The 18,275-nt window shown below is 32.4% G+C and overlaps 1 protein-coding gene across 1 annotated transcript; it reads right to left on the bottom strand.

Annotated features, from left to right (window-relative positions):
• Positions 1-5,097: 5,097 nt before the first annotated feature.
• Positions 5,098-11,113, bottom strand: LOC136276226 (uncharacterized). The gene is made up of 4 exons (XM_066087658.1): positions 10,924-11,113; positions 9,120-9,347; positions 5,614-5,868; positions 5,098-5,258 (listed from the first exon to the last, which is right to left on the bottom strand). The coding sequence occupies exons 1-4, from the start codon at positions 10,994-10,996 to the stop codon at positions 5,098-5,100; spliced, it is 717 nt and encodes a 238-aa protein (XP_065943730.1). The 5' UTR covers positions 10,997-11,113.
• Positions 11,114-18,275: the final 7,162 nt, after the last annotated feature.

Genomic DNA, 18,275 nt, shown 5'->3' with positions numbered 1-18,275 from the left:
CATAAACCTAGGAAATGATTAACTATAAAACAATTATTAAAGTACCACACAAACATATATTAAAAACCAATTCATTAACACTTATCCACGATACACTGGGTGTATTATCCCCGGCTGGTTTATACCTGGTAACTCTATAAATAAACTCGATGCCGTGCAGGTTTGCGCAAATGTATTACATTGAAAACTTATCGAGGTCATTCAGATTTTTTTAGACAAAAACTTCTTAGCATTCTGGTATACACTGGATATTAACGTATTATATTTTATGACAATATGCATTATTTACCAAATTACTTACCCATGATACACTGGGTGTATTGCCCCCGACTGGTTAATGCATACTTGGTAACATCGTACACAAACTCAATAAACTCGATAACATCCAGTTTTGCGCAAACGTATTAAATTGGAAATAAATCGAGATATACATACAATATGCGAATATTAAAGTAAGAGGCTGCAGCAGACAACCTAGATCAAACCACACTGAGGAACGATGTTAACACGTACTTGTAAACAAACCATTGACATGTGAAGTAATAAAACAAACACGCCTTAGTACCTTCTGATACCAACGAATTAATGTAAAAAAAATATCTGTCGTTATTGGTAACTGTGTTAAGTATTGGAAACATATAACAATCATTAGTACTTGTTATTTATGATTTTTCTTCAAGTTTTTCATTTAATGATATTTTGCACTGAATTGAACATAATCAATATTATTAGTAACATCATTACTTTAAAAAAAAACTTTAAAAAAAAGGAATAACTCAATTCTATTCATAAAGAAGTATAAATGTAAACTTACTTTTTTGACAAAAGTATCCGATCCAGCCAGGACGGCAGCCATAATAACATGAACCACTGACATCGTTACAACCATCACACGTGTAACTGTTGATACATGTATCCGAACAGTCGTGTCCAAAATATCCAACGGAGCAAGCTAGCAAAATGTATAAATAATATTTATCTCATACGTGTGGTGTATATTACCCGTGTGATAAACCTTTGCTATATCACACGGGTGATGATATATCAAATACTTTTGACACAGCCCCTTGCTTCAACTCTTGTGACCTATTTTCGAAGATTTGCTAGTACTTTCAACATTACTATATCATATATCAAAATTAATATAAAATTGATTTTGTCAAAGATTTAAATTACAAATATGAAGGAAAACACATAACTGCGTAGCACAGGCGTCGGAACCGGGGGGCTATTGTGAGTGGGGGGCGGGGGGGGGGAGGTTAGCCCCGGCCCCCACACCTTTTTTGCAAAGTTATTCATAACCGTAACCACAAGACCCCTGTTTCTTGTTCGTCAAGATTTTTGATAAATTTAGCCCACTTCCAACTTTCAATTTGCTTTGTAATGTTTATAAAACTACAAATAACGTTAACTATCAAAGAGTTCATCCTGACGACGCGATGAAAACAGAGCGCTCTGGTTGTGTTAATATACAAGAACTTACCGAAATAATGTTTCATGAGACTTTTATTCCACCACCAGTAAGCATCCTTATTCACTATTTTCAATTCTGAATCATAAGGCTAGCCTAGTGTTTGTTTTTTATTAAACATCATGCATCAACCACTGTTCCTGGCCTCGTTCGAGTCAATTCAAACTAACGAGCATTCGCAACTTTGTGTATGTCAACAAAACTGATTATTCAACTCTTCTGATCAGAATTTCCATTTAATCAAGTAAATAAGCTCTAAGAAAAATTATCTAGAGCTAAAATATTATTTTAAGGTTTATTTCAGTGAAACTTTACATTAAAACAGTTAGATTTATCTCAGGAATGACGTACTAAATTGTATTGCGCAAGGTCACAATAGCCGCATAACACAACGTTGCATCATTGTTTTTACTCTTTGAAAAAAAAAACCAATTTGGGTCACACAAGGGACTGTCTCAAAAGCTTCATAATATAAATCAAATTGTATGAGCTAAATAGAACATCTATAATCGGTGATTTTATATTTGCTTTATCCAACTCGTTGAAATGGATATATTCGCTCGGCAAGCCTCGCGAATATATACACCATTTCAACTCGTTGGATAGAGCAAATATAAAATCACACAATATAGATATCCTCTATATATCTATATGTCTGTTTCTCTGTCCAATTATCTATTTATCTATCTATGCTGGGTTTAAAGAAAGAATATGGAATCTGAGTTGCATGCAATTCCATGAAATCACAGATGTACCTATTTAAATATCTAAACAATCAAATTTAGACCAAAAAAATGAAAAATACTGGAGACAATTTATTTCACAAATTAAATTATATTACATAAATTGACGTCATGCCTGAAAAGGTAAATGTCGTGTATATGTCAGAAAATTTTGTGAACATTTTCAAAATATAAGTAATCTAAGAACTCTAATAAAGTATTTTAGAGTGATTTATTAAAAATTGAATATAAGAATATTGGAAGAGATGTTAATTTTGTCAGTCATTTCAGTAAAGATATGTAATTAGCTTTATTTCTCGGCCAGACTTTCCTTTGCCGTTGTTTACGATATAAATATCTGACTAGAGTTGACTAGAACAACACTGCCCCGTATTCATTGAAATCCAAATTTAACATGCATTAATAGTGTGACTAATGCTTAACTTGAAAAGTGCTGCTAGAAGCCCGTGTTTTGTGTTGCTTGGTGCAACATACCGTTTTCCGTGCAAAAGTTACGAAGATTTATTGTGAAAGATATTAATATCTATTTAATAAAGGAGAATATAGGATTCACGCAGCTATTTTGATAAAACTGAGATATTTTGCCTATCCTTGATATGTTTATGGTTTTGTGGAAAACACGGGTTAGTGTTCTATATCATTTTATATTAAGGGATATACGTAAGCTGTTTAAAGTTATCACGTGATAATGCATCAATGTGATACTAATGTACTTTCCTAATTTATTGCATTGCCATCTATTTAAGAGGATAATACTAAGTGTTTGGACTGGTTCAAAACAGTTCTTCAATCTTTAGATTAAGACTCCAAATTGCCCGTATGCTTCCTTAACCTTATCACTTTTATATCTAAATTTTTATTACTTCATTATCTCATCTATCAATGTATATGACTATATCAATGTATAGTAGGATAATTCTTCCACTTACGAGTTTTACACAAGTCTCCTTGATAATCGGGGTCACATCCAGTCAAACATGTTCCATTGATATTGGAACACTGTTTTACATCACGACAGTGTCCACATGTTTCATTGCATTCGGATCCATACTTTCCTTTATCACAAGCTAAAAATTTAATAATATTCGTATTAATGATACTATAACAATGTCCAAAAGGTGAATGTAAAGCATCATTTCTCTTTAAAAGATTATAGTTAACATTGCGTTGTTTGAATGCCAAAACACATCTCTTGCATATTCTAAATTACTGATTTATGCAGCGTTAACGTATCTTTTTCATTTATATATGGATATCAAGGAGAAATAAATACGTTTATGATTTAGAAATATTTTAATATTAAACAAATGTTTATTAAAAATGAGCAAATGAAACAAAACACTTACTAGTTTTACACAAGTCCCCTTGATAACCAGCATCACATCCAGTCAAACATGTTCCATTAATATTGAAACACTGATTTAGGTCACGACAGTGTCCACATGTTTCACTGCATTCAAAACCATACAACCCTCTGTCACATGCTACAAATAATTTTTCATTCTCTTAAAGTTTAGATGTTCTTTGTATTATAAATCTATTTTCAATCAAAATATTTTACATGCGAATCTACTCACGAGTTTTACACAAGTCCCCTTTATAACCAACATCACATCCAGTCAAACATGTCCCATTGATATTGGAACAATGGCTAACATTGCGGCAGTGTCCACATGTCTCTTTGCATTCGGTTCCAAAAAATCCTTCGTCGCAAGCTATAAAACAATTTAGTATAAATATTTACACGTATTGGGAAATCAGCACTCAAACGATAAGTTAATACTCTGATATTAAGAGCATAATACATGGCAACATCTGTATCACATCCCATATTGACCCGAGACTCCAATATCAGCCCGAGTGCATCTAATATACATGCAGCAATTATTACAAAACATGTGTACAAAGCCCGCTTGTTAGGTTACTTTTTTCTGCACAGTCGCTTCCTTCATATTCCGGAAAAGACCAAACATTTACGCGGACTAATGTGAATATATTTTTTGCATTTGTACCTTTAAACTACCGTAGAACTTAGTTGGATATTTTAAAACAACGCCATTAATACTTCATATTTTAACTAATGTAAACTAATAAAAAGATACTTTGATTTAAGAGTGTTTAAAAAAAATTATTTTCAAAATAAATAAACGTTATATGAGCTTTTTAAGCGTTCATTCATTAATGAGATCTGTGTGAAAAATCACGTAACCGGAAATTTATTCTTTCTAAGTAGTCAATGTGTTATTTTTCTATCAACCTATAGCGAGTGCATGTTCCAAGCGCGAAGCGCTGGCAAGAACAGTGAGCTCTAAAAACTAGCACGAGAATAGAAACAAAACCAAACTATCCACTACCAAAGTGCCTAATGGTCAAAACATTAACCATCAGCTCTACCTTAAGTTTTTAGATATGATTTGTTCGGCTGTAAACTTCATTTTTTTAAGGAAAAAATCCATATATATTTTATCATTTAAATGTGTGATTTTCCTTAATTTTTTTAATATATAGCTTTTCTTCTGAAAGAGATTGAAATAATCTAAAAATGGCCACGACCATCGACCCCCCTTTAATCTATTTATAATTTATGTAGTATTCAAAACGCGTTATGACGTGAATTCTGCTTATACCACATGGTAAGGTTTATCATGTGTTTTTGAGCATTGAATGTTTCCTCTGCAAGCACAGCGAAAACTACAAACTGAATGTTAACATTTAATTAATTTCTACACATAACTTTTTGCAGAATTAAACACAAAATATCCTAGATAATTTTACAGTGTGAAATTGCGTATAAATGTTACTTGCATACGATCGCACTGTTAATTGCAAAGATTTTAAATGTAAAGACTATAGCCGTACAATGTTAATCATATTTTGTTTTCCTTAGAGTTGCACATAGACAGTTTTACCTAGTTCACATCGGTAACCTTGATATCCAGGTTTACAGCCATAACAGGTGCCCGTCTCTATGTGACAGTACTGACAGTTAACGTCTGGACAGGGAAGGGCACTGTTTGACCCGTAACATCCGGTAGCAGGACAACCTTTGATATGAATAAGATATTTAAGGGTAAAAATATGATATAAAAATATGCACCATGCGGTAATGCAATTTATTTCTAAATGGGTTAGATGAGATTTTAATGTACAACCGTGTAATTTTTAAAATGGACAGTTACATAAGACGGTCTTCAGTTACTTTACTCCACAGCTTTTTTAGTTTTTTTCTTTTAAATGCAATTTGATTCTTATCGTGGGAGGAAAAATACAAACACTGAGACTTTCACCAACAAATAAAGGACCATATGTCATCAGTCTGTTAATTTTTATTGATATATTACGTCATGTACCTTAACTAATTCTGAGCATAATTTGAAAGGAGTATAACTTTACACCCACCATATACCTCCAGCTCACACAGGTCACTGACAACAACCTCAGAGTAGTCATCAGGATAGGTAACTCCTGGTAGTCTCTCGTTGTAGTAGATGACGTACTGTCCATGTACAGGACACGTGGTGTTGAAGACAGCAGGTATGGTGGCTAGTGTAAAGTTGTCGTCCTTGTAACACAGTGTTCCCTGTAATCTGTTTGTTGTATTGGAGACGTACACAGAGAATCCAATGAAAACCATAGTATTCGAATTCGAAGGACCTGCATAACATGTCAATCAATTATTAATGGACGTACATAACAATGTAGCTAGACAAAGTTTACCAAACATATGGTATTAAAGACAACTTATGATGCCGTATCTGTAAAAGAGGAAACTCATTATTTTTTTAACATTGTGAAAAAAGCTGAAGGGTTTGCAGTAAAATTAGATAACTGTAGTACCTAAATATAAATCGTGTTTGATTTGCTTGTTTAGTTTTAAAAAAACACAACTTAAGATGAACGGTATTTAACACATTCTGTTTTACTGTAGTCTGTCTATTGTATTGAGTACGTACAAAGTAATCGCATAAAGCACTGTTGACATTAAATGAATTTGCAGTAAACATCAAAAATAATATAAATTAATAATATTTATTTCTTCTTTTAGTTTTTTTGATTAATAAAGCTAGATAATTATTGAAGTTCTTAAATCGCATTCGTCCGTGTATTAGAGACGTGCACAATATGTCTATATAATTTACTTTACATGTAGGAGACAGAAATAAAATTAAAACAAGAAAATTACTAATAGGAAATTAGTGACAAAGAGCAGATAAACGTATTATCACACATTTTAATCTCAGTTGTTAACATCCATCAACTCATACTGAGTATTCACGGGTTGGTGATAAAGAAGTCTTTTTACTCAATGAAAACCTAAAAAAACTTTTCATTCAAGAAAAACGCTTTGCATTCGTTATCTTTCTGTCTTTCCATAAATTTATTTAAATATTAAATTTGTTAGAACAAATTTAATTTATAAATAAATTTGTGGAAAGACAATAATACCTTTAGTGTTCACACCAAGGCTAACAAGAGAAGTACATTTCCTTTTCGTGCTAATACCTACTGCAACACTTGGCCTATTATTCGTTGCAAAGACACAGTATAGATTTATTTGTTAGGATTCTTACACACTATTATCTCTAGGTAAAACTGCACTTTTAAAGATATCCGTGCAGATATTCTGTAGAAAAAGCTTATTTCGTGAAAAATCGTGGACTTAAAATACTCATTTATATCTAATAGTAACACATTCCAGATACATTTCATAGATATTAACATCCTACATATAGCATATGTTTAAACACAGTTTAGATTTCAATTGTTCAACATCCATCAAATGATACTGAGTATTAACACCTTTCTAAAAAAGAAGCAGTGTACCCAAGAAGAACGTTCTGTTCACATTGTTACCCATTTCTTCACACCGCGGCTTACAAGAGAAGTGAGGGTCCTTTATCGTGCTAACACCTACCGTGAGACTGGGCAAATCTAACGTTACATGGTTACGGTATTGATCTGTTTCTATTTAGTAGTTATAACAAGTGGATTTCAGGTTTAAGCATGTTGAATTACTGATCATTTTAATAGTGATGTGATATAGTGTCGTAATAATCGGATGTTAATCAGAAGTCTAAGTTATATATTATTTTATTTTAATGTTGATATTACTTATAATAATTTTGTTGAGGTTGAGGATATGTTATTGTTGAGGTTAATTTCCATGAAAACAATTTAATGAAGATTAGTTTCAAACACTTTCTGGTTTTAAATGATATTGTTCTATACGTGTAACGTATTGATGTACAGTCGTATTTTATTTCATGATCAGAACACAATATTCTGATAGACTATTATACTCTTACAAGTAATAGCTTTCCAAAAAGCTTGCCTGACTAAACAAATTTATTCAATGGAAGCATGCATGTATTAATTAGGCTATCTTATCAGAAATGAATTTTAATTTTCGTTGCTGATCATAGATTTATAAACGGAACGTGCAAATTTAAGACGAAATGTCAGTCTTTTCTTAAATCTAGAACATGTACATATATATCACTTGAAATTCATTCATTTTATTAATTCAGTTTTTAGGAATGTACACATATCATATAAGTGCATGTAAGCTTGAAAGCTGGAGAGTAAATAGTCGTTTTTTAAAATTGTATTTGTTATATTAAGATGCAAAATCAAATGAAAGGCATTTTTAAAAATTTCCAACCATATGAAATATGAAAGGGTATACAAACACGTATTGTTTTTTAATATGTGTGGGCAGCTTCATCAAAATCATCTTGACAAGCAATTAAAAAAGATTGAATTCTCAAATTCATGAAAAAAAACCCTAACTATAACTTCAGTTCAATTAGAATTCATTATTTGCAGTTTCGTTTATTGCATGCTCCTACAAAAGTGGGGGGTCCATGTTATTTCCATTTATCCTATAAAGTTTAAGAAAAGTGCCAGCTGCCAAAACAGTGGGGAGGGGAAGCAGCCTCCCTCACCCCAACCCCCGATGCTACGTGCCTGTGATGTAAACACATGGTGTGCTCTGGGGTATTCGCATGGTCTCAACGGACTCGTCAACTATTCGGCGCGCAAAAATTATGAATGATATTATGGCGCGAAATCCTGCTATTACCGTTCACACAAAGAATGAACTAATCCATTGGCAGAGGGGTCAGATGAATTTTTTGACATTTGTTTTGTAACAGCTACATACATGTATATTATACTTTGGATCGGATGTTTTGGAAGAATTCTATCGAATTAAAAAACACACTAGCTTGATTAGTAATTGTTAAATTTAGTAATTTACATTTAGTAAGACACGCAAGTTATGACCCCTTTTCAAGATTAATGAAATCGCCCAACTAAACGAAAATCGGGTCACACCCCGCTTTGGCGATTTAGTTCCTCCAGTAAACATTCCAGCTGTTTAAATATATATTTGTTTTAACCCAAACTGATGACCCTCTTGCAATAATGATAATCCAACGCCAATTACATGTATTACTTACATTGTACCGTAATAGACAATATGTTACAACTTATTGCGATGACCCCCTCCCCTTTTTTCACCGTTCAAATATGGTGGAATGCCTTATCTATTTTTAAATCAGGATTACACACGTGCACTGCATGGGGAACGTCCCTTTCACTTGAAAACTCTTGCTCGCTGTTGTTATAACATGCCATATAACATTTTCTTCAATTGTGAATGTAAATGCTGACATCTTAAACATGCATCGGTAAATCATTTTTGTGAAATATCATGATATTGCTTGTCCCATTGTCTGCACTGTTTCGGAGATTGCAACTTTTAAACCTTAGATATGCCTGACGTCATGACGTCAGGCAATAAGAATTTGGGTGATATGTGGGGCTAAACACTTAAGGTATCTATACATCTATAGTCAAAGCATATTTATATCTTAGTGGACTCTTAGTAAATGTGACTATACCCCATGGTTTATTGTCCGTCCTGAAATAGATGGTGATGTGATGGATGCTGTGAATGTAAGTCAGGTTCACCCACCAGGTGGCGGTTTGTTCACCCCATGATACAGCACATTGACCTCCATCCCATCTCAGGTCTGATTTACGTCCGTCTACAGCGTTACTGGCGTCATATGGGTCGTTACCTCTGTATGCGTTCTGTTGGTATGCTGGTTTGTTGAGGGCGACATTAACTGTTTCGAATTAAAAACAAAAAAAAAACTACAATTCGATAAAAAAAGAAATGTATATTAATATGGAAATTGAAAATTTATTTTTTTATAAGTAATTACATTTCTAAATCAATCCTCTGCTTAATACAATCATATATATAACAACATCATTTAAAGGTACAATAAAAACCGGACGATTTTGATAAAAAGATATATGCATCCAAATTTTTTTTCCCATCGTCGCTTTTTGCGGACATTAATTGTTCTTTAATTATACCTCCCTTCGAAGAAGGGAGGGCATATTGCTTTGATGCTGTCTGTCGGTCGGTCGGTCCACCAACAGTTTCCATTCATTTTCTTCGCAGACTATGAACATATTGAAATGAAATTTGGTATACAGGTTTATCATGATAATATCTAGGTAAAGTTCAATATTAGGTACGATCGAGCAATTTTCGACAGAGTTATGGCCCTTGGACGTAGAAAAATTCTAGTTTTTTGCAGTTTCCGCTCATTTTCTTCGTAGAGGATGAACATATTGAAATGAAATTTGGTATACAGGTTTATCATGATAATATCTAGGTCAAGTTCGATATTGGATACGATCGAGCAATTTTCGACAGAATTCTAGTTTTTTGCAGTTTCCGCTCATTTTCTTCGCAGAGGATGAACATATTGAAATGAAATTTGGTATACAGGTTTATCATGATAATATCGAGGTCAAGTGTAATATTGGGTTCGATCGAGCAATTTTCGACAGAGTTATGGCCATTGGACGTAGGAAAATTCTAGTTATTTGCAGTTTACGTTCATTTTATTTGTGGATTTTTCCAAGGGATGGGGGCATAAGTGTTTCACAAACATCTCTTGTTTACATTGTACACAATGACTGCATAGTCTATTTTATATATCATAATTATATTATTTAATTAAAATTTTGAGTTTATCACGTGTTGTGAATGAAATATTGAGAAAATATACAATGGCAGAGTTATCGGCACGATAATAAGGCATCATTTTATTTGTATATGTTAAAGTAGCACCCACTATGACAAGCTGTGGATGGTCTGCAGATCCATATCATGTTGTTCTATCTTCAAGTAAAATGTTTTAGGTGAACTACAACCCATTGTAACGTCATGTACATCATTAATTTACACGCAACATTGAAAACAGATAAATGAACAATGTTTTTAAAAAACATTCCAATATTCATTTTGATTTTCAAATTCAGTGCAAGAACCAATTCACGTGAAGCGTCATTTAATAAACTAATTGACCGTGCAACAATGCGATTTTCTTCTAATTGATATGCTAAGCGTTTTGTTAAGAAATATTGACTTACATGTAGTACAGTACTATAACAAAACACACATTACATTATTCTAATGTCACGATCCTTGTACGTGTATTTAGACACAGTAACCAGAGCAAATATTGGTTACTTAAAAGAAACAAAACTATTTTAATCTGTTGAGTCAAACGAACAAAACTTTTCTTTTTGAATATCAAAATTTTACCAACTACATGTATACAATATTCGGGCCGATTTCATTATAAATAAATGTAAATTAAACTTATAAACGATCTGGCTCACCATAACCATTAGCAAAGGCAAAAACTCCAACACCCACAAACACTGCATACATCTTTGTGACGAGCCCGGACATCAGAAAACAAATCAAGAAACACACACGTTTTTTGAATTCTGTTTATAGTTTCACGTAGACATTCGTTAAAAAGGGTGCCGTAGAAGAGGGTCTTAATCCCCCAAATTATCAAAGTTTACTAATTTGAAGATATCGTTTAAGTAAAAATCGTCCACTTTGTAATGATATAATATTATAACGCATTTCCTCTTTTAAAAACAAATTTTATTGGTAAGTACTTAATAATTGTCGTTTAATGAAATGAAATAAAACGAGGAAAGGGATTGCTCTTGAAAATTTACAAAAAAAGCACGGGGGGATATCGCCATTACCATTTTCCTGGTTATCGACACGCAGGTATTATCAAGATAGTTATCACAGATAAATCACTTGGAATATAATGTTAAATATAACTTTATCCTATTTAATGTTTTTCTGTTAGTGTGATAAGTATGTAACACATAAAATAGAGATAATGTAGACATTTAAGGTCTGGTGTTAAGCATTATAAAAAAAACAATGTATGAGATATTACATTGACCAGCCTGGTAAAAAAAGAAAAAGAAAATTTAAATAATATCATGGAAAGGCAAACACGCCTAACTTGTAAACAACTTTTTTATTAGACATCAAATACGTTCGAAAGTCATGTATGCTAATTCCATCGATGTCAATGTCTGAAATAACCTTACATCATTACTGCGAATGCCCATTGTTAGAAACCAGGCGCTTTGTTTAGTTTTAAACATTAAATAACTTTTATTTTCTATTAGAATTTATGAAAACATGTACGTCAGATATTACATGTGGAAATATAATATATTTCATATTAAAAAAAAACAACAAAACATTAACGCATGTGAAATAAATGTTATGACTATAACAAAAAACATTAATTCATAACTAAGCGAATCGACCATTGGCAAGGACCAAACTAAATATGCAGTTTTATTTGAACATGTATTCAACAATATCATTTGAATAATTTTGATCGCATTTACAAAAGAACGATCAAGCTAAGGTATAGCCTATTTATAAGATATTGGTATGATTATACGACTTAACAATGCACTGTTTTGATGCACACTGCCAATTAAACCTGGTCCCACAGTTACCAACACTTTGAATTCCCTACACGTATATTTTGAATGATACGTGCATAGATTTAAGATGAGAAACTCTTGGCTAAAAAGTTTGACTTGAAGAAATAAATTAAAGTTTGGGAATGAATTTTGTAACAATTTTTTTGTCGAGTTGATTAAAATAATATTGAACATGTTTGATAATATTTGTTTTCCATTATTCATCTTATAAAAAAGTGATATTTATCAAGCATTCTGAGAGTATTGCATAAGCAATACACGCCCCCTACCGGTTTGTGGAAATTGTGAAAACAATGCACTGTTATGCAGAATATCGAACCTGAACATAAAAAAATTGGAATACAAAAAAAAAAAAAATTCTCGAAAATATGTCAACTAGACGCTACAAAAGTGTAAACTTGATCGGTAGTTTGACATTTTGAAGCTGTTTATCAAATTTCATATTATCCCTTAAACGATTAAAGAAAAAACATGTGGAAAACTGAAGTGGGACAGACAGAAGGACGGACTTGCGGACGCAGAGGAAAGATATATAATAATAGTTGATCATTTTCAAGGTAATACAACACTGGTGAACGGATGCAAATTACAAAATGTAGACAAGTTCAATATGGTATATCCTAAATGTATCTAATTATTTCACTGTATGTCTTTAATTGGAAGTATTAATTTTCCAAGTCAAATGCAGACTACTTATAATTATTTTTCGGTGTGTATTGTACTGTTTATTACCAAGAACCATACGATTCTTAGGTTTAACATATATACATAAGTAAAGTGAACAAACATATATAAACATTTTAAAAAAACAAAACAAAAAAAAGACCATAATAATATTGTATTTGACTGCGTGTGGACATAGCAGTCTGCAAAATGTACATGACAGAAGTAAAAAGGATAGGGAAGAGTATATTCTCAAAACAAAAACAATAATATAGTTTTATCGTAATTTTGAGCATTTATATAGGTATTTTCCAAAATTGCCCAACTTTTTGATATTCTTTGTTGAAAGTAATTGAATAAGTTTTTAGACAGAGCTGCTTTTCATAAAAAAATATTTTTTTTTACATACAACTGTCTTGTTTAAGAAATTAAGTACGAGTTTTCGTGAATGTTGCAGAATAACCTCCTCGGTCTCGAAATGTTGTTTTAAAGTATAAAAGCCGGGGCTTTAGCCGAGGCTTTTATATTTCAAACAACGTTTCGAGACCGAGTAGGTTATCCTGCAACATTCACGAAAACGAGAACTTTATTTCTATTCTACTAACAGCCCAGTATTTCTACAGATCGTTTATCCTATAGAGAGACGATCTAGGTCATTAAACGGCTATTCCGTGTAACCCCAACGGTTTTGTTAGTAATGTTTACATGTGTATCGATCAAAGGAATCACATGCAGACGACAGACTTTTTCTTAAGATTTTAATACTCTTCACTTATTTATGAAATATCTTTTAATCGCACTCCTAATATTTCAAGGGCAATTTAATACGATTATTACTTCACGTTTTATTTTTTATGTAAAAACACGCAGTGAAAATGTGCTAGGAGGTCCTAGGAACAGCCGCATTGATCGCTTAAAAATAAAGATTTTAGGCAATACACATTGTTTGATTGGAACTTTCTACATGAAATTGACATGGTTTTAAAACTTTTTACGGTTTGAAGTTGTACTTCCATGATCAGTGCGAGACAAATAGGTATTTCTGATCTGATAATTTACTGATGACGTTCGTGGTATATTGGAGAATAATGTCCGCGGCATCTCTTTGATATCTCTTTGATATCGGCAATAATTGTAGTAGAATTCCTCATAAAATGGACATATAAAAAAAAAATGAAACTCATTTTTAATCTGGGATAGTGAACATTGTTTACAGACTCTCTCATTTCTATGGATATTGTTAAATCTGCCACGCTCAATCTCGAGTTGATGAGAGGATAAATGGTATTTACTTTTAAATTGTGCATATACAGTTGATATTGGTTTTGTTAAATATTCTTGGACTTCAAAATTATTACATAAGTGCTTATACATTATACATTTGGGGGAATTTTTAAATTAGCCTTGACCTTCTTGTATAAACATATCGGTCAACCTCTGCTTCACTTCAAGTAGGAATACATGTTCATTAAATTGTTCTTTACAGATATATATCCAAAACCTAAATTGTTAATCAATTGTTTAAAGTATAAGAGCCAACAGTAAGAGGCTAACCGTGTTTCACATTCATTTACCATATCTTGGTATATATTGCTTAAAATACAATTATCACTATTCTTTAATTGTTTCCAATATTTAAACAATCTATAATTTCTATCAAGCTGCAGTGCTTAACGCCCCAATTCAAAATATACTATCAGATGTAACAATTTTCTTAACACATAATAATTTCTTACAAAAATCTAAATGTATACTTTCTAATTCACTTGCTGGGTGCTGTCCCAATAATTCACAACCATAATGTATTATGCTACCAATATATGTATCAAACAGTGACAATTTTGTATTACGTTCAATTGTAATGGCTTCATTTTGGACAATAAACAATACATCGCTTTTGTACTTTGTGATGCTAAAACAGTTTGCGTTTTTTTGAAAACTGCCAATAAAATTAAAAGTTATACCAAGAAAATTGAAGTTTTCAACAATATCAATAAGTTCATTATTATAATTCCAACTATATTTATTTGTTAACCTTCCACCTTTTCTAAATACAACAATTTTTGTTTTATCTACATTAACTTTTAACTTTCCCTTGGATGTATATTGCTGTAAACAAGCAGGCTTATCTTGTAAACCTTGCTCTGTATCTGACAAAAGAACAGAGTCGTCTGCATAAATAATCAAGAATAAAGAAATATCTCTAATTTCAACAGGTAGACACATCTCCTTTGTGAATTCAATTTCAAAATCATTTACGTACAAGGAAAATAAAAAGGGAAACAGAGACTCACCCTGCATCAAACCCTCAAGACAATAAAAAAACTCAGATATATGATTTTGATATTTTACACATGACTTTATGTTACTATACATAGACTGTATAATATTTAACATACAACAATCAACACCACTTCTTGCTTATTTAAAAAACGTTAGTTTCCTATCAATTTTGTCAAAAGCCTTTTGATAGAAAACTAACGTTAAAATAATATGTTTCTATGTGTCAATACTTCCACTAATTGACCAATGTAAAATAAAAATTGCATCTGTTGTACTATATCCAGCTTTAGAGCCAAATTGAGCGTCAGTGATTACATTATATGCCTTGGACCAATTACCTAATCTGTCATTCAATAGAGATGTAAAAATTTTAGATAAACAGCTTACAAGCGTGATGCCTCTGTAATTATTACAGTCCATAGAATCTCCTTTTTTAAAAAAAATAGGTGTTATAATACCTTCTGACCATTTTGGGGAAAGATTCCCGAGAAAAAAAAATTGAATAAGTCAACTAAGAATGTAGTAAGAAAGTCACCAAACGCAATAAAATGTTCGTTCCAAAGATTGTTCATTCCTAGAGACTTTTCATAGTTAATGATGCGAGTTTCTTCTTCTGTTGTTATTATACCGTTAAGTGCGGGGTATGAAGAGTTGTCCGTTTCAGCGAAAGTAAATTCCTGATCGGAGTAGGTGTTGTTATCCGAGGAGGACAGCTCTCAAAACAATTCTTCTTTGTCGGTTTCCAATTCCATTCTTTGTGTTTCACCATTTTAATGAATCGCCGTAACCATAACACACCATATATACATGTATAAAGTTACAGGTATACACTATTTACCGACTCAACAGTACTCAAAACCTCTAAATGGCTCAATTGTCATGACCATTTTTGACTCTATTGATCTTCTGAAAAGAAGAGCTCTATATCATATTATAAGAAAATGCCAACATTTACAGATGAAAACTATATTTTTTTCTTTATTAATTTATTATTAATTTAACAATTCATGTCTTAGAATTAAAAAAAAGACCTTATTGTTAATTTGTTAACTATCCCGTCCTCTCTTAACAGAACGTTTCCCTTCCGTTGAAATAACTTTAAATAATTTTAAATGACAATCACTAACTCTCTCAAAATTTCGACATCTCGAAAATACATTTTCAAAGCAGAGCAACGCCAGCCTCTGTAAGTATAGAAAAGAGAGATTAGGTGCCTAATAGGAGTTTTCATCCACTGCTGACCAATATAAAACAAATGCTAATCTGGTTTACCTCAACCAAGACGAGGAAATAAAGAATAATTAATCAACATTTTTTTTTTATTTTGTACATAACTTCAAGTGGGACCTTTACATAATGACAAGACTCTTTACCAACCGAATGTGATAGGTTGGTATCTTCTGGTCTGCTAGTATTCATAACCATTTCCTTATTATGTACATAATTTCAAGTGGGAACTATCCTTCGCAGAAATCGTGAACAAAACTCGTCACCCATCGAATGTGAAAGGTTGAAATTTTCTGGTGTGCTAGTATTCATTAACATTTCCTTATTATGTACATAATTTCAAGTGGGCACTCTCCTTAGCAGAAATCGTGAACAAAACTCGTCACCAACCAACTGTTAATATCTTCTGGTCTGCTAGTATTCATAAACATTTCCTTATGTTAATATCTTCTGGTCTGCTAGTATTCATAAACATTTCCTTATTATGATTAACACGAATCGCACTCTCCGAATATGATAAGTTGATATCTTCTGGTGTGCTAGAATTCATAAATATATTCTGTATTGTCTACAAAACTTCAAGTGAGTCTCCAACTTACAGAAATCGTTGACAAGACACATCACCAACAAGAACCATTGGTTTTATCTATCGGTGTGCTAGTATCAAAATCAATTCGTGAAAACTGCGTAATATTTTACTCATTATTATACCTACCTGTTAAATGATTAAACATTCTAAGATCACATGTGATGATAACAGACAGTGTTCAAAATCAAATATCCAAATGAAAATAAAACCCCACAAAACAGGAGTAGAGCAAACACTGACCTCTTAAAATAAAATAGAGGTAGGATCAGGTACCATAGGGAGGATTGAGCATCATCTGTCACACCCGCCGTGTGCTATTTGTCTTAATCGGGAAAAACTGAATAATCCGTACAAAATAATATGATTGATAACGGCCTAACAAAAGGTATAAAAACTTCAGTCAGCATGCGACCCAGTGTAAGATTTTATTTGCTGACAAGGTCGTTGTATCGACCATAGAACTTACGGAAACATGACTTCAATCGAGACTGTGTAGTCCTAGATTATCAACATGTTTGTCAGTGGCTTGCCTCGCCTTAGAAACTGTTCATACGGATAACATGCCCTTGCGTATCGAATTAACTCTATATGCAGGTGATGAAGGTATATTGCTACAGTGCTGCCATCATAAAAATTGACAAGAATACAAATAGGATAGGATGCACGATACATAATAGTATTATAAAATTTAAGTTTCATCCTATACTATCACTATTGTAATAAAAAAAAACATGAGACTATCCAAAAATCCTTAGGAAACTCCAAGTGGCACTAACAGAACATAAGAGACCCATTGGGTAAGATTTTAAACTGTCGTGAAGTTTGCAAGTAAGTTTTTAGTTTTAGATGTTTGAAGCATTTAAATCATTATCAGGTGCTTAGTAAATTCAAAATTTTGCAATAATCTCCATGCATCGTTTAACATTGCTGCTCATGTTAAAGTAATTATTTCGATTATTATACACCCGCTCCAAAGAGAAGGGGGTTATACTGTTTTACACTTTGTGTGTCTGTCTGTCCGTCCGTATTGTTTTTGAGAAAAAACTTAAACATTTTTTTATAGGAACAGCATCCTGTATCCTGTAAATCACCATACTTGATTGCAGTAAAACGCAGAACTCGTTTGATGCAAGTCAAATGTTCTCACAAACTATTATAGATCGTTTATGTTTTGATCCAGCTTCATGTCTGGTCCGATTATCCAACATCAACCAATTCACGTGTCGTTTAGATTGCTACTTACAAATCATATAGAGGCAATTGACAGTCGTTCAGATGAGAAGTGTTCGGCTACAGAAGGAAATAAAAATCAACATCTCAAACATATTTTTACAACCCGGGGTATACGCTTGTAATTCCGAATGAGTCTATAAACAAAGCAAACAATTACTGACTAAGTGGGATGATGGAATCGGATAGGCAAGTCACAAACGGA

This window comes from Magallana gigas, chromosome 1 (genome assembly GCF_963853765.1).
Source record: "Magallana gigas chromosome 1, xbMagGiga1.1, whole genome shotgun sequence".
Lineage (NCBI taxonomy): Eukaryota > Metazoa > Mollusca > Bivalvia > Ostreida > Ostreidae > Magallana > Magallana gigas.
Note: the sequence above shows the minus strand (reverse complement) of the source record. Positions and strands in the feature narration are given on the sequence as shown.